We start from the raw sequence: 26,726 nt of genomic DNA, 5'->3' as shown, positions 1-26,726 counted from the left end.
ACAGTGAGCTACAATAGCCCTCACCCAGGAATGACAAGAGGGGGAGTTCCCATCATGGCTCAGCGGAAACGAATCTGACTGACATGCAGGTTCAATCCCTGGCCTTGCTCAGTGGGTTAAGGATCTGGTATTGCTGTGGCTGTGGTGTGGCCTCCTATTTAACCCCTACCTGGGAACCTCTAGATGCCATGGGTGTGCCCCCCCAAAAAAAAAAATTCAAAAAAAAAAGGGGGGGATGACAAGAGGGCCAGAAATGCAGAGAGGATTTAGATACTTTAAAAAAGTACTCTAAATTTAGCTCACAGGATTTTTCTTTCTGGTCTTTTCCCCACTTCTGTATCAGACACAGAATTTGTAGATAGTAAAGGAGAATAACAGGAAAATGCCTGAAAATTCTACTGTAATCTAGTCCTCCTCCTTCAACCTTGACTTTATGATAGGAGAGCTCTGGTTCATGGGAAATTCCCTAAAGAAAGGGCTGAGAAGGTGGGAGCCAGCAGAGGAAAGAAGGGAGCTGTAATGTGTTTTCCTGGGGCTTTCCACTGTGAAATCTACAAACAATCATTTCTTGTACACTTTTGCCCTGTGTTATGCTTACAAAAATACAATTTAGATCATTTAAAAACAGCTACAGAAATTTCCTGTTGAAGAAATATAAAATGTCGGACTTCCATTATCAAATTATTTTCCAATCTATTAATAAACATTCCCCATAACTTCATAATAAAATCATTAAGTCCCTCTTTCAAATAAAGTATACAGTAAAATAGTTTCTCTACCTAAGCCGAAAAAAAGAGCTATTACCTGGAATAATTCTGAAAAGTCCTACCTTTTCTTTGCAGCTGGAAAGCATGCTAATAATGCTAAGACAAACTGATTGGACTGAGAGCGCCGGGGACCAGTCTTCTGTTAGAATGGATAAACAGATATGACCATTGCTATAAACATGAGGATGGACAGGAATATTTTCACCAGTAAACATGACCTACGAAAGAACAAAATTTCATTAACATTCGAATATTCTGTATTACCAGAAAACAAAATATTTTCCACATAAGTTTAAAAAAAAATACTACACACCAAAATCAACGCCAGACAAGATAAAAGACTGCTTGTGGTTTATTCTCATCAATTCAGTAAGTACTGGTTTTACCATATAAATGACCATGTAGTAGGGGAAAAAAAAAATCCAGATTATCCAATTTATATTTCAGTTATCTTCCCCAAATTCACTTTAAAAATTTCTAAAGTACCATGTATTTTTAGACTAGTGAAAGACAACTATATTTACAAGAATGGTTTTTAAAATTCTACTCATTGTTATCGGCATATAGAAATCAAATGCACTAAAATTTCAAATCAAAGCCTTCAATTTTAAGACAACATGAATTACATGCAGTAGGAACACGCACTTCACCCATAACAATGTCATTACCTAAGGTGCTGTCTGCAAAAGGAAACGACTGCTATATACTCTACCTCCTCTAAACTCACACTTCCATTAAGATGGGCACAAATTACTACTTACTAATCAGCAAATATTTGTATGCCTAGATGAAAAAACAAAGGCTGAATGAGTCTCCCAATTACTTGCTGTGTCTCTGCTTTTTCTTTTACTCAATTCTGTTTCCACCCCCCCCCCCCGGCATTCATCTTGCCTCATCATTGCTTTGAAAGGTAACAAATCAATCACTTTCTTCCTTTACCCTAACAATTCGATGTCCCAACAGTACTGTTTCTTAAAGATATCTAACTAGGCATCTGACTAGACAGAAGAGTAAATTCATATATTCTGAGGAATCTGTAAGCAGGGCCCAAAGTAGGTCAAAGAAAGGGGAAGTCTTATACATTTAAGAATGCTTAGGAGTTCCCGTCGTGGCGCAGTGGTTAACGAATCCGACTAGGAACCATGAGGTTGCGGGTTCGGTCCCTGCCCTTGCTCAGTGGGTTAACGATCCGGCATTGCCGTGAGCTGTGGTGTAGGTTGCAGACGCGGCTCGGATCCTGCGTTGCTGTGGCTCTGGCGTAGGCCGGTGGCTGCAGCTCCGATTCGACCCCTGGCCTGGGAGCCTCCATGTGCCGCGGGAGTGGCCCAAGAAATAGCAACAACAACAACAACAACAAGACAAAAAGACAAAAAAAAAAAAAAGACAAAAAAAAAAAAAAAAAAAAAGAATGCTTAGATATGTTATTTTATAGTAAATTATTTACTTTCTTTTTTCTTTTTTATGGCTGCACCTGTGGCATAGGGAAGTTCCCTAGCCAGGGGTCGAATCAGAACCGTAGTTGAAGCCACAGCCACGGCAACACCAGATCCAAGGTGCACCTGTGACCTACACTGCAGCTTATAGCAACAACAGATCCTTAACCCACTGAGTGAGATCAGGGATCAAACTTTTATCTTCAAAAAGACATCAGGTCCTTAACCTACTAAGCCACAATGGGAACTCCAACTATTTGCTTTTATATAAAAATTAGTCCACCAATCTTTTAAGTGAATTTTATACTGCAATCAGATTAACCATTTTTATTCTGTTCCTTAGCAGTAATTCCTATTTCCTCATTTGGCCCTAAAAAAAAAAAAAAAAAAGTCACCTGGAGATCTGGCTAAAAATACAAATTCAAGAGCCCCTTTCACAGATTCTGACTTAGTAGGTATAACGGCATTTTTTAAAACTCATCAAATATATGCTAGTAGTTCCCAAAGCAGACTTGTGTATCTCAGCCCTGCAAACTGCCTCACCATTTAAATATAGCAGAATCTTAGTAAGGTGAAACTCCACCTTAAGTGATGACAGAAACTGATGAAATACATTGCTCTAGGCATACCCTTTCCCCCCTACTTTACAGAGGAGAAAACAGAGCCAGTGATATAAGTGTGGTCAGAATAAAGTAAGCTATGTATGTACAGTTTACCCTATATATTATACATAAGGTAAATACATACATACACATTTTTTTTCTTCTTTTTTGGCCGCCCTGGGGCATAGCATATGGAGTTCCCAGGCCAGGGATCAGATCCAAGCCAGAGTTGTGACCGAAGCCACAGCTGCGGCAACACTGGATTCTTAACCTACTGTGTTGGGCCAGGAATCGAACCTGCCTCCCAGCACTCCAGACATACTGCTCATCCCCGCTGTGCCACAGAGGGCACGCCAGGTATTATATTTAATATGGGATATGTTATAGGAAATTACCATAAGCTAGGTTTTACTTTTTTTTTTTTTTTTAGGCAAGAAATAGGTTTATTAAAATAAGATGCTTGTGAGAGCCGGCAGGCAAGGAGGTTCTGTTACTTTTATTTTTAAAGTCTACCTACAAATTTGATTTTATTACAATTTTACAAATATTTACATTTAACAAAGCACTCTTTCATACAAGTACGAGAGTCCTCTAGTATTTCGAGTATACTACCAACATAAGGGACTCATTTCCTTGGCTAAAGCTAATGTAAGGTATCAAGGAAATGACTTCATACACTTGTATTTTTTTTCCTTTAAATTCTGGTCATATACCCTCCATTCCCATGGAAAAAGAGCGAAAGTAAAGCTGAAAATTAAAATTCTTAAAACAAGAGATATCAAATTACTTTTCCTGCCAATTGCAGAACAGCTCCCCTTCCCCGAAGACTTGTGGGAAGCACACAGTTGATCTCAATTGTATCTATCGGAGTTCCTGTCGTGGCGCAGTGGTTAACGAATCTGACTAGGAACCATGAGGTTGCGGGTTCGGTCCCTGCCCTTGCTCAGTGGGTTGACGATCCGGCGTTGCCGTGAGCTATGGTGTAGGTTGCAGACGTGGCTCGGATCCCGTGTTGCTGTGGCTCTGGCGTAGGCCGGTGGCTACAGCTCCGATTAGACCCCTAGCCTGGGAACCTCCATATGCCGCATGAGCGGCCCAAGAAATAGCTAAAAAAAACAAAATCAATTGTATCTATCAGTACTTTTTTTGCTAAAAAAGTGCTGCTCTGCAAAAGGAAAGGACTGCTTAAATGGTTCTGCAGTTCCATGAGTCTCTCCACAAATATTTTTAATTGATTTTAGGAGTTTACAAATCTCATATCTGCTTTGGGGTATTCATTTTGCCACAAAATGCTACTGGACTAGTAGCATATTTTCATTAAGAACACAAGCAGTGCCCAAGACAGCATGTTTATTCCCTGGTCACAACTATTTCTTAAAGGCTATTTCTTTCCCAGTAAAGTCTCCTTTTTAACAAGTTATATAGAACAGTGCTGTGAAAGTGCTAAAAAAAAAAAAGAAAAAAAAAAGGAACAGCCAAGAGTTATCTTCTTTGGCACAAATGAATCAATATACAGGAAAACAGTCAGCCAAACAAAAGGTTATCATGACATGCTTTGACTACCTAATTCACTGAGCAGAAGTAAAGCAATATTCTTCTTGGAGAAAAAATAATATGAACTAAATCACTTGGGTCAAGAGCCAATAAGTGTGTGTGAACCAAAAGGAGAGAGAAGAGAGAGAAAAGGAATGAGTAGCAGTGGAAGACACCCACAGCAGAAGCAGCAGACATTCTTTAAGCAGAGAAAAGAAGACAGATACAGTTTTGCAGTTTGAGGGGACTGAAATAAAAATAAATCAGATCTCAGCAATGCTTAAAAAAAAAAAAAGGCAGGGGCATTTAAATCTGCTGCATGCAGGGCAAATGCAGCTAGCCTAAAACTTTCAGCAAAAACAGAGGTCTTGGGCCCAACCTGCCAGATAAAGAATTTTAGAAGTTTGTCAAAACATGGAAAGCTGAGTTCCCATGCCAGAAATGAACTCCTGAAATACAAGAAAAAAAGTTTATTCATGTAAAAGGCTGGTAAGCAGTCAGCACAGTTTTGAAGTAAATTTTGCTCTTCTGGTTTTTCACATGTGATGGAAGAGTGAGCAAGGCTGAATTTCTTCAAGATCATGCTCTTAACTTCCCTCATTTATTTAATACCCAGTATAAGCCAAGGGAGGAAATGGTAAACTATGTAAAACAGATGTGACAAGACAACTGAATATAATGAATGTGAAACCAAAGGGAATAAAAGAATCTTGCTAATTTATTTTTGAAACAATTTATTCACATTCAAATTAGTCCCACAGATTAAAGAGCAATCAGAGACTCCATACATTCCCCACTGCATAAACCAAATTAGTAAAATGGAATTATAGATTTTTAAGAACAAACTATTTAATGGAAAAAAGTCACGATTTTAGAAAAGGAAATTAGATTTAATGCATGTAAACCATATCTGAAGCTCTGCATCTGCATTAGAAGCAGTTCTCAGATGTCTCTAAATTTCCAAACATTTCCCTATTGGTGTGGCTCAAATTCAAGAGCAGGTAAGATCTGAGAAAGAACTGTGCTTGAGACCCATATAATTTTGGGTTCAAACTAAAATTTTAAGCAAGCCAGCCTCAGGAAAATCTGGGGGTATTAAGTGTAGTGTCGTTCATAAAACCACTAAAATCTAATTTGAAAGCCTCAGACAGAGACAAAACAAAGGATGGATATTAGCTAAGTGTTTCTAATGTGAAATTCATGGTCCTCATACTAAAGGATTTCCAAACAACAAACTCAATACTGAATGACTTCACAATATTGAGATTTTACCACGGTGAGGAAATACAAACGTGTTCAGACTAGTGCTCTGGAAGTCATCAGAAAGTCAGACGCCTAAATAGGCTATTGAGCTAGGTCAAAACACAATATATAGAGAATGAGCAATACAAAACAGGCTATAAAACAGGCTATAAAAGCCAACCCATAAGATGGATACCAAGGTTTCTACAGGGACAATGTGAGTGAATGTTTTCTCTGATTAAAAAAATTTCTTTTTGTCTTTTTTTTTTTTTTTTTTTTTTTTTGTCTTTTTACTATTTCTTCTTTGGGCCCGCTCCTGCGGCATATGGAGGTTCCCAGGCTAGGGGTCAAATTGGAGCTGTAGCTGCTGGCCTACGCCAGAGCCACAGCAACACGGAATCCAAGCCGTATCTGCAACCCACACCACAGCTCACGGCAACGCCAGATTGTTAACCCACTGAGCAAGGACAGGGATCGAACCCGCAACCTCATGGTTCCTAGTCGGATTCGTTAACCACTGCGCCACGACGGGAACTCCCTCTGATTAAAATTTTAAGTAGGAGTTCCCATCATGGCACAGTGGACACAAATCTGACTAGGAACCATGAGGTTGCGTGTTCGATGCCGTGAGCTGTGGTGTAGGTCGCAGACGTGGCTCAGATCTGGCGTTGCTATGACTGCGGCGGAGGCCAGCAACTATAGCTCAGATTCGACCCCTAGCCTGGGGACCTCCATATGCCGTGGCTGCGGCCCTAAAAAGCAAAATAAATAAATAAATAAATAAAACTTTAAGTAATGACAACACTTAACGGGCAACTATAAAAACTGAACGTACAAGCACAGAGTTTATTATAATAAACTAAATCAAATTTATCTCATTATGAATAATATATATGAGTAGTCTACCTAAGTGATAAATATCTGACCAAAGGGGCTAGGGATAAGAAATTTACCATAGTTTCCAATTCAGTTCTCCCCTTTTCATCATCTAATATATATCAGCAGCATAAATATTAACAGCTTTCCACAAGCAGGGAGAATCCGACCACAAACATATGAAAACAGGTTCTGAATTTCTGCAATGAGGGAATTTTAAGCAACAGAACAAAAGGGTCCATGTTAAGCAAGCATGAACAGGAGGGAGAAGATGGGTGAGGAGAAGCAATTACTCTTTCCCCCAAGTTTCTAAAGCTTTACAATCAAGGCAAGTATATTTTTAGCACCTTTAAAATAGGTCCATAATACAGCCACCTTCCACAACCAAATCACCACTGCCTCTCACCTGGATCACTGCAATAGCTGGCCTCCTCGTACCCTTGTGCCTCCAACAGTCAATCTAATACATGACAGCCAACATCTTCCTTTTCAGTAGGAGCAGGCTGTCCTGGTTAGCATTTTCAAAGGCATCCCACCTCATGCAGAGTAAACATCAAAATTCCTATGATGGAATATATATGTCCTAACCTATTGGTGGTGGATCCTCCAGCCCGAATTCTCTCTCTGACCTACACTCTACTCTCGCTCCCCTGGTACACTCCACTCCAGGGACCCACCTGGCATGTTCCAGATTCAGGGCCTTTGCATTGTCTTCATATGCCCCTTCCCTCACCCCCTTCATGTGGCTTCCTCACCTCTTTCCCCAACGTCAGCTTCTCAGTTACATCTTTCCTGATCACTCTAGCCATTGCTGCAACATCTTCATTCCTCTTTTCTACTTGTTTTACCATCTACCATCTATATATTTTGTTTTTGTTTATTGTTTTCTCTTTCTACAAGAAAGAAAACTCTACATAAGGAGAGTTTTTGGAGAGCTGTTTTGTTCACCACTGAACTGCCAACACCTAGTAAAGTGTCTGTCCTATGCTACATGCTCAATAAATAATCACAGAATGAATGATAAATGTCTACCTACCCAAATACTAAATAGATTATCAGCTTTCTAAAGGCAGGCCCAATTTCTTGCTAAGTGCCAATGTTTCCATGTCTCATCAAATAAAATCTTTTATAAATGGGTAATTTTACTACCCTAGAGTGGTTTCAATCACTTATCCAGAGCCTGGACCTCTGGAAGGCTTTAGGTATCAGAAATCAATAAACCGATATGTACATCAAGCTTTGATTATTGGGCCCATTATAATTATTTTATAACCATACTGATAAAGTGATTAATACTATTTAAAAATAATTTAAAAGTATTACTGGACTCAGAGTGCTCTGTCATTTTCTCACTCATGAATATTAGAATATACAACTTCTATGACATGGAAGGGAACACGATATTAACTGACGTTAAAAAGAAAGTCTCAGAGTTCCCACTGTGGCTCAGCAGAAACAAACCCAACTAGTATCTGTGAGAACATGGTTCAATCCCTGGCCTCACTCAGTGGATTAAGGATCTGGCCATGGCCATGAGCTGTGGTGTAGGTCACCGATGCAACTTGGACACCGAGTGGCTACGGCTGTGGCTGGCAGCTCCAATTCGACCTCTATTCTGAAAACTTCCATGTGCCTCAACCGTGGCTCTAAAAAGCAAAAAAAAAAAAAAAAAAAAAGCAAAAGTAAAAGCAAAAGAAATCCTCATATTCTAAAAGACTGGGAACAACTGCCCTAGAGTTCCCACATCATTCTACATGTAATCTTTCACTTTAAGAAACAACATTACTGGGAGTTCCGGTTGTGGCTCAGTGGTAACAAACCCAACTAGGATCCATGAGGACGTGGGTTCCATCCCTGGCCTTAATCAGTGGGTTAAGGATCCGGCATCGCTGTGAGCTGTGGTGTAGGTCAGATGTGGCTCGTATCCTGTGTTGCTGTGGTGTAGGACGGTGTCTACAGCTCCGATTCGACCCCTAGCCTGGGAACATCCATATGCTGTGGGCACAGCCCTAAAAAGTCAAAAAAAAGAAAGAAAGAAAAATAAATAACATTACTTAAAGAATAAACAGACATTTTCCCCCAGGCTGGTATTCACACCTTATTGGCAGTATGAAAGAGAAGGAACTTGGATTTGATTTTTGACTAGTTCCACTAACCAGCTTCTAAACCATAAACAAGATATTTCACTTCTACAGGCTTCAATTTCCTCATTTATAAAATGAGGATGGAGTTCCTATCGTGGCTCAGTGGTTAATGAATCCGACTAGGAACCATGAGTTTTCAGGTTCAATCCCTGGCCTTGCTCAGTGGGTTAAGGATCTGGCGTTGCCGTGAGCTGTGGTGTAGGTTGCAGACGCGGCTCAGATGCCGTGTTGCTGTGGCTGTGGTGTAGGCTGGCGGCTACAGCTCCGATTAGACCCCTAGCCTGGGAACCTCCATATGCCATGGGAACAGCCCTAGAAAAGGCAAAAAGACAAATAAATAAATAAAATAAAATGAGGATGAATCCACCTGCCCTAACCACTTCATTAAGAGCTGTTACAAGATAAAATGAGAACGAAAGTTACATTAATAAAGCATGATGCAAATATTACTATACAATAGACGGCAAGGAGGTAATATGTAGCTGAAATGCTTAAGTTCAGACTTGACCATAAAGGGACTTGAAGGCTAAGCTAGAGTTATTAAATTTGACTCCAGAGGAAGTAAGAACCATCAGAGGATTTACTGAGGAGGGTGGGAACGGTGGCAGAGGATGTCTGTGGAAAAACCAATGAGGAAATTGCACCTTCAAAGAAATTTAAAGGCAGTGTGAAAGGATGGCTGGGAGAGGAAGGAACAAGAGGTAATTCTGTAATAGTCCTAATGAAAGCTAAAAACTTGGACCACAGCACTGACTGTAATATAAGAAAAGTGGACTGACCTCAGTCTGTGAAAGGATCTGAAAAACTGCATTTAAGAGCGAGGGAAAGGAAAGAAATTCAACATGATAGGTAGGCAGAAACCCAAGGAAACAATGCTTTTTCTTTATTTTAGTTTGCTACTAGAAAAGGCTGAGTTTAGCTGTGTAAAATTTGGGACCTCTGGAGGTGTTTGAGTAGAGATCCCCAACAAGGGCGTGAAATTAAACCTCAGAAAGATGAGAATATACAGAGCTACAGATGTGGGAGTTAATGGCTTAAGATGGCTGAAGACTTTTAAAGAGTAAGAGGAACGAGGAAGCGCTGAACAGAGAACCTGGAGGACACCAGAATCAGATGAGAGAGCAGGAGTCAGACAAGGGAAAAAGGATAAAAAGGATATAAGCAGAGGACAGAATTTATTACAAAGGTTCTAACTTAAGGAAATATTAAAGATGAATTCAAATGATGTTTCAGTTTGATACTGGAGTTAGAATTAGATACTAAGAACAGAGTTTAGAGAACACTTGTGACTTGGTTTCTTGTTTACACAGTATTATTTTCCTCTGATGAAAAATTGTGTGAGTTTCCAGAGTAAGCCTTCTCCAGTATTCCCCAAGGCAAAGTTAAGAGTCTTCCTTCACATACTTTCAACTTAGTTGAGGTAAGGTAGAAGAGTAGGTGGTGGTGACAAGTGGCTACCTGAGACTTCACTGCCTTCAAGCAGAAACAGTAAGATGATGCTGATAAGCCAAAAGGCAACAATAGAAAGTAAACATCATTTTCTGGAGAGAAGAAAGACATGTGCTTTGCTTTTGATTACAGTCTACACATGGTTATTAGAGAAGCCTAGCAGTCATGATAACACATGATCTTTTTTTCTGCTCACATGAAAACTTTAGAACTCAAGGAGTCTGTTTTAATTCTATGCCTTAAAATAATTATCTCTTTAGCTATAGCACAATATAGTAACTGACTTCCATCTACATTCCATATGGCCAAGAGAAGGTTAATAAGTTGTTTGGTGTATTTTACTTAAAGCAGCAATGAAATATGATTTTCCTCGAAAATACCCTATTTTAGCACCTATCACATTGAATTTCAGGTTATTTGGGAAATTTCATTATTCCAAATATCTCATCACCTAGTAATACTACACAGAGTAGGGTATTAAGTCTTATCATTTTGCTACTAGTAACTCATTTACCCACCTTACCAAGCCAGAAATCTGAAATTCATCCTCGAGGCTCTTCTTTTCTAACCTCCATTTATCACAGTTAAACAGCTCTCAAAAATGGTCCTCTACCACCATTATCTCTTGTCCCAGTTTTAAGCCATTAACTAAACTGACAGTACCTTAAATTATAATGATCAGATTTGGGGCTGATGTCTAGATATTTAACGTCTTATAATCCGCCCTAGGAGTACTAAACAGCTGAAAAAGACAGCATGCCAATGAGAAATCAAAGAAGTGCTCCTTTCCAACAAAGCACCTGCCTCTTCATGACGTCATTCTACCAACATCTTATCTAGGAAATCATTCTTTTTTTTTTTTTTTGTCTTTTTGCTATTTCTTGGGCCACTCCCACGGCATATGGAGGTTCCCAGGCTAGGGGTCGAGTCGGAGCTGTAGCCACTAGCCTACGCCAGAGCCATGGCAACACCGGATCCTTAACCCACTGAGCCAGGGCAGGGACTGAACCTGCAACTTCATGGTTCCTAGTCGGATTCGTTAACCACTGAGCCACGACGGGACCTCCTAGGAAGTTATTCTAAAAGGCTAAGTTCTCCCACAACCCATGGGCCTGGGTACATTTCCATCCCTTTTAAAAATCTGCTTAACATGTATAGATGAGAAACAGTCTTTAGGAGTTTCCATTGTGGCTCAGCAATAATGAACCCAGCTAGGATCCACGAAGATGCAGGTTTAATCCCTGGCCTCACTCAGTGGGTTAAGGATCCAGCTTTGCAGTGAGCTGTAGTGTAGGTCACAGATGCAGCTCCTATTCAATCCCTAGACTAGGAACTTCTATGTGCTGCAGGTGCGACCCAGTCTTTAGTTCTTGGAGGGACAAAAGCAGCAAAGCCCTAAACTCCATAAAGTTAAATGTTCATATGACCTTAATTATATTACAATTAAGATAAAAGAACTTGATTATAACGATTTTCTTTTAATAAGTTTTTACTTAGTCAAAAATCACTAATTTAGCATTTGGCTATAATCTAAAAATATAATAAAAAATTTAAAAGCAAGGCAGTTACCTGAGGAGAGTCAAAAGGATATCGACTACTAAACTTAAATAGAAGTTGAAATTTTTCCCCTTCATATAAGGTACCTGGTGCACCTTCCATGTCTACAATCCACCTAGAATAGAAAAAAAATTTTTTAACTTCAGTTAAAAAAGACTGGGGTGAGAAGGAGAAAAAAGAACACTGAGCATTTCCTCTATGCCAGGCACTGGGACAGGGGTCATTCGTGAGTAACAGCACACTTCATCTCCCCAACAATTATATAAGTAGGTACTAAAATAACACCGTTGGCCCTATCCCCTTCTCAGACATTCCAGGGTTAAATAACTAGATCAAGGTCAGAAAGCTAGCAAAAGACAGAGCCAAATTTTAACCCAGGTCAGGAAAAAAAAAAAACAAAAAACTCAACTCAGATATGCTGACACCAAAGCCTGCACTCTTCCTATTCAATTTATGCTACCTTATTTTTCAGACTATTGCTACGATGTTCAAAAAGATTTCATAGATAACATCAAACTAGACAACTGCCTTTCTGATATCAATTATTTTAGAAGCAATGAGAAAAACAGATACCAGCAATGAATACAGAAAATTGTAGCTGTCGGACCAATTTTCTCATCAGTATTCTAAAGAAGACGAAACAGGAAAAAGGAAGCTAAGTTACTATCAGTTTACTTACTCTGGTGGCTGTTCAAGGCTCTTATAAGGTCTTTCCTTTGTCTCTCATTATATTTCAATTATTTAATAAAACCCAGAATAGACTTCTATGGCATCTATGGAAGCTTTTTCCCCCATATATAACAATCATGAATATAAATCTGTTCATAATTATACACTGTATAATATCTCGTTCTTTTTTTTAAAAAGTGGGGGTAGAGGAATAAAGATTATTATGGCAGATGACAAGGCAGAATTCTGAAGCTAAATGAGTTTCTAATTATAGCTATACCACTTACAATTATTGTATACCTGGTCAATTCTTTCAATCTTACATCTTTCGGGTATTAAAAACTTATTATTTTTGGAGTTCCTGTCATGGCACAGTGGTTAACAAATCCGACTAGGGACCCATGAGGTTGCAGATTCGATCCCTGGCCTTGCTCAGTGGGTTAAGGATCTGGCTTTGCCGTGAGCTGTGGTGTAGGTTGCAGATGCAGCTCAGATCCCGTGTTGCTGTGGCTATGGCATAGGCCAGTGGCTACAGCTCCAATTAGACCCCTAGCTTGGGAACCTCCGTATGTCGCAGGAAGCGGCCCCAGAAAAGCCAAAAAGCCAAAAAGCCAAAAAAAAAAAAAATACATATATATATATAATTATTTTAAATAAGAAGAAATAAAAAGAAGATTTAGGATAACATGTTGAGGTTCTATTCAGCACCCCACATACTAAGGACTTAGGACCACGTAAAATAATAAATGTGCCTACTCTCTGAAGGCAGTCCGTTAACACGTAACATTCCCATAGGAGGACAGGCACTCATTTTCAGAATGCATGCTAAACACCTTATATGGTAATAAAAAATATGACCACAGACCCAAAAGGTGGTATTTTACAGTAAAATAAGGTCTCTTGTTTAACTAGCTGGGTGGCCAAGTAAGCTGTTTACCTCTAAGTACATCAATTATAAAATAAATATTTTTAAAAAAGTAACTGTTACATTAAAAAAAAAAAAAAGTCACCCTGAAGTGTTTTTGGAAAGATAAATGACATACATATAAACTAGATAAAGATAAATTACAAATGTAAAAAACCTGGCAGAATTCCTGACATCAGGGCCAGTACACAGTAAATTAAATACAATGTAAATACTACATTTAAAAAACAGAAGCAAAAACCTATTCTCTTTAAAACTATCTAATTAAATTTACAAACTTTTGCACAGCAAAGGAAACCATAAACAAAACAAAAAGACAACCTATATACTGGGAGAAATATTTGCAAACTATGCAACTAACAACCTAACAAAGGCTTAATTTCCAAAGTATACAGATAGTTCATGCTACTCAACAGCAAAAAAAAACAAACACCACAATCAAAAAAAGTGGGCAGGGAGTTAGTTCCTTTCAGGCTCAGCAGTTAACAAACTCAACCAGGATCCATGAGGATGAGGGTTCGATCCCTGGCCTCAATCAGTGGGTTAAGGATCTGGTGTTGCCATGAACCTGTGGTGAAGGCTGAGGATGTGGCTCGGATCTTGGCATTGCTGTGGCTGTGTCTGTGGCATAGGCCAGTGGCTGTAGCTCTGATTTGACCCCTAGCCTGGGAACTTCCATATGCTGCAGGTGTGGCCCTAAAAAGCAAAAAGGACCTAAACAGACATTTCTCCAAGGATGGCATACAAATGGCCAATAGGCACGTGAAAAGATGCTCAAGATAACTAATTATTAGATAAATGCAAATCAAAACTATAATGAGGTATCATTTCATACCAGCTAGCTATCCATCATCGGAAACTACAAATAATAATGTTGGAGAGGTGTGGAGAAAAGAGAGCCGGAGTTCCCGTCGTGGCGCAGTGGTTAACGAATCCGACTAGGAACCATGAGGTTGCGGGTTCAGTCCCTGCCCTTGCTCAGTGGGTTAACGATCCGGCGTTGGTGTGAGCTGTGGTGTAGTTTGCAGACGTGGCTCGGATCCCAGTGGCTACAGCTACGATTCGACCCCTAGCCTGGGAACCTCCACATGTCGTGGGAGCGGCCCAAAGAAATAGCAAAAAGACAAAAAAAAAAAAAAAAAAAAAAGAAAGAAAAGAGAGCCCTCCTACACTCTTGCTAAGAATGCAAATTGGTGAAGCCACTATGGAGCACAGTATGGAGGTTCCTTAAAAAATTAAAAACAGAGTTCCTGTTGTGGCTCAGCAGTAATGAACCCCAACTAGTACCCATGCGGACGAAAGCTGGATCCCTGGCCTTGCTCAGTGGGTTAAGGATCCGGTGTTGCTATTTGCTGTGGTGTAGGTCGCAGATGAGGCTCAGATCTGGCGTCACTGTGGCCGTGGTGTAGTCTGGCAGCTACAACTCCAACCTGACCCCTGGCCTGGGAACTTCCACATGCCATGGGTGCCATCCCTCCCCAACAAAAAAAAATTTAAAAATAGAGTTACCCAGGAGTTCCCATTGTGGCGCAGTGGTTTAAGAACCTAACCAGTATCCATAAGGAGTTGGGTTTGATCCCTAGCCTCACACAGTTGGTTAAGGATATGGCTTTGCCGCAAGCTGCAGCCTAAGTCACAGATGTGGCTCAGATCCTGTGTTGCTATGGCTGCAGCGCAGCTCTGATATAACCCCTGGCCCAGGAACTTCCATATGTCTCAGGGCCATAAAAGGGAAAAAAAAAAAACACAGAGTTACCATGTGATCCTGCAATCCCACTACTGTGTTTATATCCATACAAAACTCTAATTTAAAAAGATACACGGGGAGTTGCCGTCGTGGCGCAGTGGTTAGCGAATCCGACTAGGAATCATGAGGTTGCAGGTTCGATCCCTGGCCTTGCTCAGTGGGTTAAGGATCCGGCGTTGCTGTCACCTGCAGTGTAGGCTGCAGATATGGCTCGGACCCCACGTTGCTGTGGCTCTGGCGTAGGCTGGCTCCGATTAGACTCCTAGCCTGGGAACCTCCATATGCTGCAGGAGCGGCCCTAGAAAAGGCAAAAAGACAAAAAAAATAATTAATTAAAATAAATTAAAAAAATAAAAAGATACATGGACTTCCATGTTTATAGCAGCACTATTTACAACAGCCAAGACATGGAAACAACCTAAATGTCCAGGGACAGATGAACGGATAGAGATGTGGTAAACATATACGCAATGGGATGCTACTCAGCCATAGAATAGAATGGAATACTGCCATTTGCAGCAAAATGGATGTACCTAGAGATTATCCTAGTAAATGCAAAAGCCAGATAAAAAGTATCGTATGATACTGCTTATATGTGGAATCTAAAAAAAAATAACACAAATCAACTTATTTACAAAACAGAAACAGACTCAAAAACATAGAAAACAAACTTATAGCTACCAAAGGGGAAAGGGGAGGGGAAGAGATAAGCCAGGAGTATGGGATTAATAAATACACACTGCTGTATATAAAATAACCAAGGATTAAAAAAAACACCAAGGACTTACTGTATAGCACAGGGACCTATATTCAATAGCTTATAATAACCTATAATGGAAAAGAATCTGAAGCTGTACACCTGAAACAATATTGTATATCAACTATAGTCAAATTAAAAACAAAACAAACAAAACAGCTAGGTCCATCCTAACCATTTAAAATCCCCTTTCAGAAGTTCCCATCGTGGTACAGCAGAAACAAATCTGATTAGGAACCAAGAGATTTCGGGTTCGATCCCTGGCCTCTCTCAGTGGGTTAAAGACCTGGCATTGCCATGAGCTGTGGTGTAGGTGGCAGATGTGGCTTGGATCCTGCTGTGGTGTAGGCCAGCAGGTGTAGCTCCGCATTGACCCCAGCCTGGGAACCTCCATATGCTGCGACTGTGGCCCTAAAAAGCAAAAATAAAATAAAATAAAATAAAATCCCCTTTCAGCCGCACTGACACACCCACCTCTCAGTACGCCATGATAGCCTAAGAGGGGAAAAAAAACAAAAAAAAAAAATCAAGACTTCCCGGTGCCCTTTTCTTCTGTTTATAAAGTAAAATTTACAACACACACTGTACCATAAATTTACACATGATCTATCCAAACACAGCTTTTAAATATCAGCTAGGAGATATTCTTTCAATATCTGGGGAGATAAGTAAAAGAAGGCATACTTTTCAATATTCTGTGGGACAATTTTTTTTTTGGCCACATCCTCAGCATATGGAAGTTCCCACACCTGGGACTGAATCTGAGCCACAGACGCAGCAACTCCAGATCCCTAACCCACTGCACCAAGTCGGTGAGTGAACCCACACCTCCACAGCAAGACGAGCTGCTGCACTCAGATCCTTAAACCACTGTGCCACAGCAGGAACTCCTGGGATAATTTAAAATAATGTTTTGCTAATTTAAAAAACAACGTATTTTTACTATAGAAAATTTAGTAAAGTATACATAAAGCAAAAAAACACCCAAAGATAATCACTGCTTAAGTTTTTGGGGTACATTCCAGTCTAGTCATTTTGCAGTTTTGACATAGATGGAATCCAAATCAAATAGAGCTGCATTATATACACACTTGATTAACTTCAAATCATTGGTGTTCACAATTCCAATCATGAGCACACAGAGCCCAGAAAAAGGTTTATGGGAGAAGTCTCACTACTTAACTTTCTGTGAATAGCTCTTGCTGTGATTCTCAGGTCTAAAACAGGTATTTTTCACATATTCATGGCTCCTTATCAAAGAAACAGCCATCTATTCCCCTCTGAAAGTAAAACTAGCTTTGTTGACTATACTATGGCCTCTCTAAGGGATTTTCCAAGGCAATTATGACTATAAACAATTTCTGCCTTACATGACTATGGACCACAAGTGCTGCGGGCTGCCATTTCACTGTGCTACACTGAGAAACCATTTACCTATTTAATTAGTTCTAAGTCCATCTTTCTATATCTCTGTTCCCTCCTTAAAATAACATAGAGCTTGGGAGTTCCCGATGTGGTTCAGTGGGTTAGGACTGATTACTATCCATGAGGACACAGGTTCAATCCCTGGCCTCGCTCAGTGGGTTAAGGATCGGGCGTTGCCGTGAGCTGTGGTGTAGGTCACAAACCTGGCTACAATCTGACGTGGCTGTGGTGTAGGCCAGTGGCTGCAGCTCTGATTGGACCCCTACCTGGGAACTTCCATATGCCTCAGATTCAGCCCTTTAAAAAAAAAAAAAAAAAAAAAAAAAAAAGATAACACAGAAAGAGTTTATTTATTAGGTCAAAGGATATGATATTCATATATATACTTTTTTTTTTGTCTTTTTGTCTTTTGTCTTTTGTTGTTGTTGTTGCTGTTGCTATTTCTTGGGCCGCTCCCACGGCATATGGAGGTTCCCAGGCTAGGGGTTGAATCAGAGCTGTAGCCACCGGCCCACGCCAGAGCCACAGCAACGTGGGATCCGAGCCGCGTCTGCGACCCACACCACAGCTCACGGCAACGCCGGATCATTAACCCACTGAGCAAGGGCAGGGACCGAACCCGCAACCTCATGGTTCCTAGTTGGATTCGTTAACCATTGCGCCACGACGGGAACTCCCTGATATTCATATTTTTAAGGTCTTAATACATATTACCAAATTGTTTTCCATAAAGCTTAACATGCCTTCATCACCTTCCTTACCTATCCGACATAATCCCACTTAAATAATGATCTAATTTTTTAAGACTATTTTCATATTCTGGAAGATAATGCAAAGACAATAACTTTTGAAGTACATTTACAATAAATTATTTTAAAAGAAAAATTCTTGTCCGACAAATATCTCTAAGTGATTGGTTTATTCTGGACAAAGATATTGTTATTTTGGTAGTTATAATCTGTGGTTATGTGTATACAAATATTTCTATTTGTAAAAACATAAAATAGTCATTTAACTTTTCTTTTTGCTTTTTAGGGCCGCACCCGCAGCATATGGAGGTTCTAGGCTAGGGATTTAATCTGAGCTACAGTTGCCAGCCTACGCCAGAGCCACAGCAACGCTAGATCCCAGCCACGTCTGTGACCTATACCACAGGCTCATGGCAACACCAGATCCTTAACCCACTGAGCAAGGCCAGGGATCAAACCCACAACCTCATGGTTTCTAGTCAGATTTGTTTCTGCTGGGCCACAATGGGAACTCCTTGTTTAAATTTTTATAAATCACTGTGTTGTACAGTTTCTCCCTACTCACGAAAAAGTTGAAAATGGAAACAACTGATTATTAACAATTTCCTTGAAAAGTATAGAATAGGGATAGTGTTACAGGATATTCTGAGGTAGGTTAACAAAGGGGGGGGAGATGAAAATGGAGTATAATTCTTGTTTAATGATATGGAACAAAACATAGACACTTGCTTAATTATAAAGAACAATGCTTTACTGTCTTGTCTTTTTTTTTTTTTTAAACTTCTTACAGCCCTGTGGCATATGGAAGTGCCCAGGCTAAGGGCAGAACTGGAGCTGCAGCTGAGACCTACACCACAGCCACGGCAACACTGGATCTGAGTGACATCTGTGTCCTATGCCACAGCTTGCAGCAACACCAGATCCTTAACTCACTGAGCGAGGCCAGGGATTGAACGTGCATCCTCATAGAGACAACACTGGGTCCTTAACCTGCTGAGCCACACAGGAACTCTGACAAATGCTTTACTTTTACATGTGTGCTCCATTTTCAAATTCTGTTTGAGATAAATGAAAAGTCACTGAGAGCCATGAAAAGACATGGAAAAACCTTAAATGCATATTTCTTTTTTTCTTTTTTTAGTTTTTTGGTTTTTTTTGCTTTTTTGTTTTTTCTAGGGCCACAGCCATGGCATATGAAGGTTCCCAGGCTAGGGGTCGAATTGGAGCTGTAGCCGCTGGCCTATGCCAGAGCCACAGCAATGCGGGATCCGAGCTGCATCTGTGACCTACACCACAGCTCACAGCAACACCAAATCCTTAACCCACTGAGCGAGGCCAGGGATCGAACCTGCAACCTCATGGTTCCTAGTCGGGTTCGTTAACCACTGTGCCACGATGGGAACTCCTTAAATGCATATTTCTAAGTGAAAGAAGCTAATCTGAAAAGGTTACATACTGTATGATTCCAACTATATGACACTCTGGAAAAGGGAAAACTATGGAGACAGTAAGAAGATCAGGGGTTGGTGAGGAGGAGAGGGAAGGATGAAGAGATGAAGCTCAGGATTTTTAGAGCAGTAAAAATACTATATGATACCACAAGTCACTGCACATTTGTCCAAATCGACAGACTAGACAACACCAAGAGTGAACTAACGTAAACTACACTCTTTCAGTGATTATGATCTATCAGTATAGGTTCATGGATTCTAACAAATGTATCACTCTGGGAATGTTGACAATGAGACGGGGTAGGGCCTGTGTGGAAGCAGAGGGTGTATGGGAAATCTCTGTACCTTCCACTCAGTTCTGCAGTGAATCTATACCTGCCCAATCACTGAGAACCCAGCAATACTCTAAAGAGATAGCTACAGAGCTAGAGATACATGCTACACTTTCAAACATCAATACATCCATTCAAACATCAACATATCCTTTCTTCATATTCCTGTTCTTAAAACTCGACTCCTGCCCGTCTTAAGTACTGGCTCAAATGTCAAACTCAAAGGTAACGAAAAATTGTTTCTTCTGAAAATAATATGAACTTGTTGTACGAATTTTGGTCACTTTTGCTCTGTGGACCTAGATATCACTAAATATTTGAACTGTTCTATCTGCCATACAAATTGGAGTACAGTAAACTTTTATCTTGCTGGCTTCTATCCCATCTATATTTTTGGAGATTTTTTTAAGGCTAGAGTCAATTATTTTAAAATTTCCCATTTTAGAACATTTACCCTTGTCTAACAGAACTGTTAAATCAAAGGAGTGGCAAGGGAGCTCCTGCTGTGGCTCAGTGGGTTAAGAATCTGACAGTATCCACGAGGATGCAGGTTCAAGCTCTGGCCTTGCTCAGTGGGTTAAGGACCCAGTGTTGCTGCAAGCTGTGGTGTGGGTCACAAATTCAGCTCAGATTTGGTGTAGCTGTGGCTGTGGCGCAGGCTGGCAGCTGAAGCTGATTCAAACCCTAGCCCAGGAACTTCCATATACCACAAGTATGGCCAAAAAAAGAAGGAAAAAAAAAAAAAAGAATCCAACTGCAGCAACTCGGAGGTCCGATCCCCTGCCTGGTGGGTGCAATGGGTTAAAGGATCAGGCTGTAGGTCACACCTGCGGCTGGATTCAATTCCTGGCCAGAAACTTGCATATACTGAGAGTGTAGCCATAAAAAAAAAAAAAGGAGTGGTTAAGGACAGACTACAATGGGTTATGAAATCTTAGGATGATACTCTTGAAAACATTTCATACTAATTCAAACGCTCATTTTTAAGAGAAGGGACCCAAATCTCTCTACTCCTCCTGGCACATCTAGAAAGAGACTTTTGTTTCAGTCCCAAGGAAGGAGCTAAATTGGCGGATACTTCTATATCCTCCCACTACCTTTCACTTTTCATCTTCAAGGAAAAGTTCCTTATCTACTAAGTGAGAATGCTGAGAGTCGTGACGTTCACTTAGCTATGCTCCGTAAATGAAGCAACTAACATGTTCAGGGGACCGGGAAGGGGACACCTCTTTAGTAACAGCAGTTACCTTCTGCAGTTACTTTGAATTATTTCCAGTTATCTCATTTTGAGGCTGCCATTTACACTGAGAACAGACACTGTTATTCTCTCCAAAGCATTTACTATGATTTTGAAAATTTTGATAAATAACCTCATACCAAACTGCTCTATTATAGATGAAGTACATTTCATAACAGTGAAACCAAAGTTTTTATATGCTGCCTCACTAGCAAGACACTGTTCTTTTTCTTTTCATGGCTGCACCTGCAGTAACATGGAATTCTCAGCCTAGGGGGGTCAAATTGGAGCTCCGGCTGCCAGCCTGCACCACAGCCACAGCAACACTGTATTTGATCTGCATCTGCAAGCTACACCACAGCAGCAGCAAGGCCAGACCCTTAACCCACTGAGCCAGGCCAGGGATTGAACTGGCATCCTCATGGAGACCACGACAGGTCCCTAATATGCTAAGCCACAGTGGGAACTCTAAGAAACTTTCATAAAACAAAATCATACAGATAAGTACATAGAAGAAGATCTGTTTATTGGATTTACATCTTGATGGAAAAGAATGGGATGAAGTATGAAAATAATACTGTATTTCAAAAAATGAATATATAGTCATATATTTTATTGATAATAAAAGAAAAACGAGTAAGTACTTTAAAACTTAAATACTTACTGTGTAATTGAATTCTGAACACTTTTTTCATTTAAAGTCATTCCAGGAGGTGGGTCATTTTGCAAAGCCAACAGTTCTTTCTGTAGTCGTTTCTAGAAAAGAATTTCAATAATAATTTGTACCTTTTTCCCCAACATAATATCCTTCTAACCATAGTCTGAAATCCTTGATTAAACTTCCTCCAAATGCTCATGCTTTTTCCTTTACAAGCTCTGTACATCTTACATATATTTTACATGCCTAATTCTCAAAATTTTAATTGCCTGTTCTATAACTCACAATTATCAAAATACTTCTAAGCATATTCGTAAACATTCATGCTCTATTCATAGCTATCCCATTAGCTTTATAAGGTTATAAATGCTTAAAACTTTTAGCAGTGTTTCCTTTACCACTTTTCAATTATAAAAAGCACAGTTCTCTATAAATCTTAAAAAATTGCGTCATTTCATTTTTTTCTTTTCTTTTTTGGCTGTCCCACCTATGCCACAGCTGTGGCACGCCAGCTCTTTTAACGCACTGTGCCAGGCTGGGGATCAAACCTGCGTCCTGGTGCCACAGAGATGCTGCCAATCCCGTTGCACTACAGCAGGAACTCCAAGGATGTGTCATTTCAGACAGACAAGCTTTCCAGAACTATACAAGTAGCCTTTCATGCAAAAAGCCTTTTGAAAATGTTTTAAGTAATTTTAATCCATACATTACAGTGCCTATTTGTTTTCTTAAAATAGGATCATCCATAATAATTTAATCTTTCAACACCAAAATATAACACATCAGGGCCTAAGATATGTAAAGTTACTTTTTTACATACTAGATGTCCCCAAATGGCTAAATATTTGCATTGTTTGTACAGATTTTACTGTTCAATTCTTCTCTATAATCAGCAGAACATTTTCAGTGTTCAACAAAGCAAAACAAAAACCACAGCAGCCCATAACTTATGGGCTTAAAAACCAAATAATCAATGCTATTAGAATTGCATGCAACGTAATCAAGATTTTTAATGAACATCTTTTCCTGGATTAAAACACAACGTAAGGATTTCCCCCCCACACCCCTTTTTAGGGCCACACCCACAGCATATGCAAGCTCCCATGCAGCTGCTGGCCTACACCACAGCCATGGCAATGCAGGATCCAATCTGTGTCTGCAACCTATACCACAGCTCACGGCAACGCCGGATCCTTAACCCACCCTGGGGGGCCAGGAATCGAACCCAAGTAATCATGGAATACTAGTCGGGTTCATTACTGGTGAGCCACAATGGGAACTCCACAAATACGGATTTCTGCTCAGAACTTTAAACAACTCTCTGTTTAAAAGCTAGTTTTCTTTTTTTTGAAATAGTAAAATATTATCAATACAGCACTGTTTCTAGATCAATTCATAAAACCTTTAAATAAGCTTACCATCAACCAACACCACTATAGATTAGAAAACTCCTCTCTTCTTTGTTGATAATCAATGTCACAACTTTTTAAAAAAATGACTTTTTAAACTGCCAAAGATGAAAACTTTTCCTGTGTGCAATATCATAATTACTAACAATGAAAATATCAACAACCTGCAATTTCTGACCTCAGCTGCCTTCCAAAATGCAAAAATTACAAACTGAAAATTAGTTAAGAAAAATTGTAATTGTCTAAAATATAGAAAGAAAGCTACATAAACAATTTGTTTTGAATAAAGGAGGAATATATTTGTGATATGTTAGAAGAGGGTTTTTAATTTATTCCACTTATATTAAACAAATGTGGGTTCTATAATCGAGTAAATTTTCAAATATATGGGCTCAATAAGGAAAAATGGGTTTCTGTAATGCAAGAATTCTCAGAGACTTCAGTATGCTCACTTGGACAAGGATTCTCTAAGGGAAGGAAGATTAACATACAGGTTTCCAAAAGTAATGGAATCCTCTCAGTGTAGGGTCATCTTGGAAAGTCTTGTATCAGTGATCACACTTTGGGAAACAATGCTGTGAAAATCCTCCACATCTTGAGAACTTTACTAAGCCCTTGTTTTGAATCAAGACACATAGGAAGGTCAATCTGCATAGCTACCCACTGAAACAGGATATAAAGACAAGAATTGTTTGGGTGTAATTATCCCTAGGTCTCCAGAACATAAAGGTGAAGGGTGCTGTGGAAAAAGAAATCTTTTCCCCACCCTGACACTACTTCTTATATGTCTGCAAAGGAAGGGGCCTGTGTAGTCACACTCCGAGATAATCTCCTGGTATTCACACCCTTTGTAGTTCCCTCCCATATTGTACTAGAGTGATCTCTGTGACCAACAGAACAGAGCAGAAATGATGGTACATCGCTCCCAAGATTAGGTTATAAAAGACTATGACTTGCATCTTTGTCATTCTCTCTAGAATCACTTGCCATATTGTGAACAGCCCAATTCAGAGGTCTACATGGCAAGGTTATGGCCTCCTGCCAATAACCATGTAGGATTTGGAAGACTCTCCAATCTGCAATCTCCAACTCCGGCCAAGCTTTCAGATGACTGGGCCTAGGGCCAATATTTTGCCTGCAAACTTAATCCAGAACCATCCAACCTCTCCCCATGAGAAGGGACACCATTCAGGTTTTCATTTTAATTTCAGTATCACAGGTCAGAATCCAAGACAATCACTGGAACTTTTTTTTTTTTTTGTCTTTTTGCCTTTTCTAGGGCCACTTCTGCGGCATAGGGAGGTTCTCAGGCTAGGGATCTAATCAGAGCTGTAGCTGCCCGGCCTACGCCAGAACCACAGCAACACGGAATTCGAGCCGCATCTGCAACCTACACCACAGCTCACAGCAAAGCCAGATCCTTAACCCACTGAGTGAGGCCAGGGATCAAACAGACAACCTCATGGTTCCTAAACGGATTCGTTAACCACTGAGCCATGACAGGAACTCCTGGAACTTGTTTAATTTTTAACTGAGGGGGTGAAGTCACTAGATTAAAAAGACAATTCATGCCAGTCCCTCAGAGTCTTAGCTACTAGGCAATAAATTACCTTGCATATCCACATCCTCTGCAATAAAGAGATGGAGCAGGACTAACATTCTGGGGGTTAATGAATACTTACTAAGCCCACTAACAAAACTAGTAATTGACACATGTACTAATAAAACTTACAACAAAAAAAAGTATGAGTAGAAGGTCAAACAGTGTATCTGGCAGACTCATAAAAAAGGGAATTCACTCTTAAGTGTATCCTTCCTGGTACAGAAATTCATTAGAGAGGGCAGGAAGTATGTCTTTAATTAGGTTCCTCAGGTTTGAAAATGCCACGTGTTTCTCTGTCATGATAAGGAAATGAGATATAACGGATAAAGACTAACACTTTTAAATATTAAAAAATTTTAGGGAGTTCCCATCGTGGCTCAGTGGTTAACGAATCCGACTAGGAACCATGAGGTTTTGGGTTCGATCCCTAGCCTTGCTCAGTGGGTTAAGGATCCAGCGCTGCTGTGAGCTGTGGTGTAGGTGGCAGATGAGGCTTAGATCCCGAGTTGCTGTGGCTCTGGTGTAGGCCAGCAGCTACAGCTCCGATTCAACCCCTAGCCTGGGAACCTTCCTCCATATGTCACGGGAGCGGCCCAAGAAACGGCAAAAAGACCAAAAAAAAAAAAAAAAAATTTTTTTTAGTACAACCACTATGGAAAACAGTATTGAGATTCCTCAGAAAACTAAATCTAGAACTACCCCACTATATATTCCTGGGCATATATCTGGACAAAACTACAATTCAAAAAGATACATGCACCCATATGTTCACAGCGGCACTATTCACAATAGCCAAGACATGGAAAACAACCTAAATGTCCATCAACAGATAAATGGATTAAGATGTGGTACATATATATACAATGGAATACTACTGAGCCATTTTGGCATGTTTTGTGGCAACATGGATGGACCTAGAGATTATCATACTATGTAAAGTAAGTCAGAAAGAGAAAGACAAATATCATATATCACTTATATGTGGAATCTAAAACATGGCACAAATGAATCCATCTACAGAACAGAAACAGACTCACAGACTTGGAATGAAGAACAGACAAGGGGGAAGGGAGGACGGAGGGACTAGGATGGACTAGGAGTTTGGGGTTAGTAGATGCAGACTTACATTTAGAGTGGATAAGCAACAAGGTCCTGCTATATAGCACAAGGAACTATCTCCAGTCACTTGTGCTAGAACATGATGGAAGATAATGAGAAAAAGAATAGATAGATAGATCTATATTTATATATGAATGACTAGGTCACTTTGCCATAGAGCAGAAATTGACGGAACATTGTTAATCAACCATACTCTAATTAAAAATTTTTTGAATTTTAAATGAATGGAGTAAATCTCTAAACCCTAATATAGATCCCTGACATTATGTGTACTGAACATAATTTAACCTACTAATAATGATTACTCTATTGTGACAGCCTCAGATAACAGTCTACAAATCCATCTGATCCTTCAGTATACAGTCCTGAGAGCTTTATAGCCTCAGTTTTCACTGTCATCTGCTTTTTGATTTCAATGTCTTGTCATCATATGCAATCTCTAGTCACTGATAACCTTTTCTTTCTTTTTTTTTCTTTTGCTTTTCAAGGTTGTACCTGCAGTATATGGAGGTTCCCAGGCTAGAGGTTGAATCAGCGCTGCAGCTGCTGGTCACAGCCACAGCCACAGCCACAGCAGATCCGAGCCATGTCTTCGACCTACACCACAGCTCATGGCAACGCTGGATCTTTAACCCACTGATCGGGGCCAGGGATCAAACCTGAATACCCATGGATAACAGTTGGGTCCATAACCCGCTGAGCCACAATGGGATCTCCCGATATCCTCTTTCTCTCTCTTTTCTGGCTTTTTTGTTTGCTGTTTCCCCCTCCCTCAACATCATCCCACATTACTGAGCAAAAGTTTATTCATTTTTGTAAAGATACCACATTATTTTGATGTAACAAATCCCAACTAATCTTCAGTGCTGGCCTTAATATTTGCTAACATTTATTGCTTCATGTGTTCTTAAACCATACCATACTCTCTCACTGAAACTGCAGAAACTAGGAATAATTTTTCCAAGACCTCAAAAAAATGAAAAGCACAGCCAGTAACAGGTCCACAGACCACACTTTGTGCAGCATGGTACTAAAGCATGGA

At 40.0% G+C, this 26,726-nt stretch overlaps 1 protein-coding gene across 1 annotated transcript in view; it reads right to left on the bottom strand.

Moving 5' to 3' along the window:
• UBE2W (ubiquitin conjugating enzyme E2 W) overlaps nt 1-21,653 on the bottom strand; it is a gene marked incomplete at its 5' end in the record, with an annotated part of 38,112 nt that extends 16,459 nt beyond the window's left edge. Inside the window, 3 exon segments of the mRNA NM_001243317.1 lie at nt 830-985; nt 11,616-11,718; nt 21,560-21,653. Coding sequence (NP_001230246.1) covers nt 830-985; nt 11,616-11,718; nt 21,560-21,653 — 353 coding nt within the window.

The sequence above is a fragment of the Sus scrofa genome, chromosome 4, assembly GCF_000003025.6.
Source record: "Sus scrofa isolate TJ Tabasco breed Duroc chromosome 4, Sscrofa11.1, whole genome shotgun sequence".
Classification (NCBI taxonomy): Eukaryota; Metazoa; Chordata; class Mammalia; order Artiodactyla; family Suidae; genus Sus; species Sus scrofa.
Note: the sequence above shows the minus strand (reverse complement) of the source record. Positions and strands in the feature narration are given on the sequence as shown.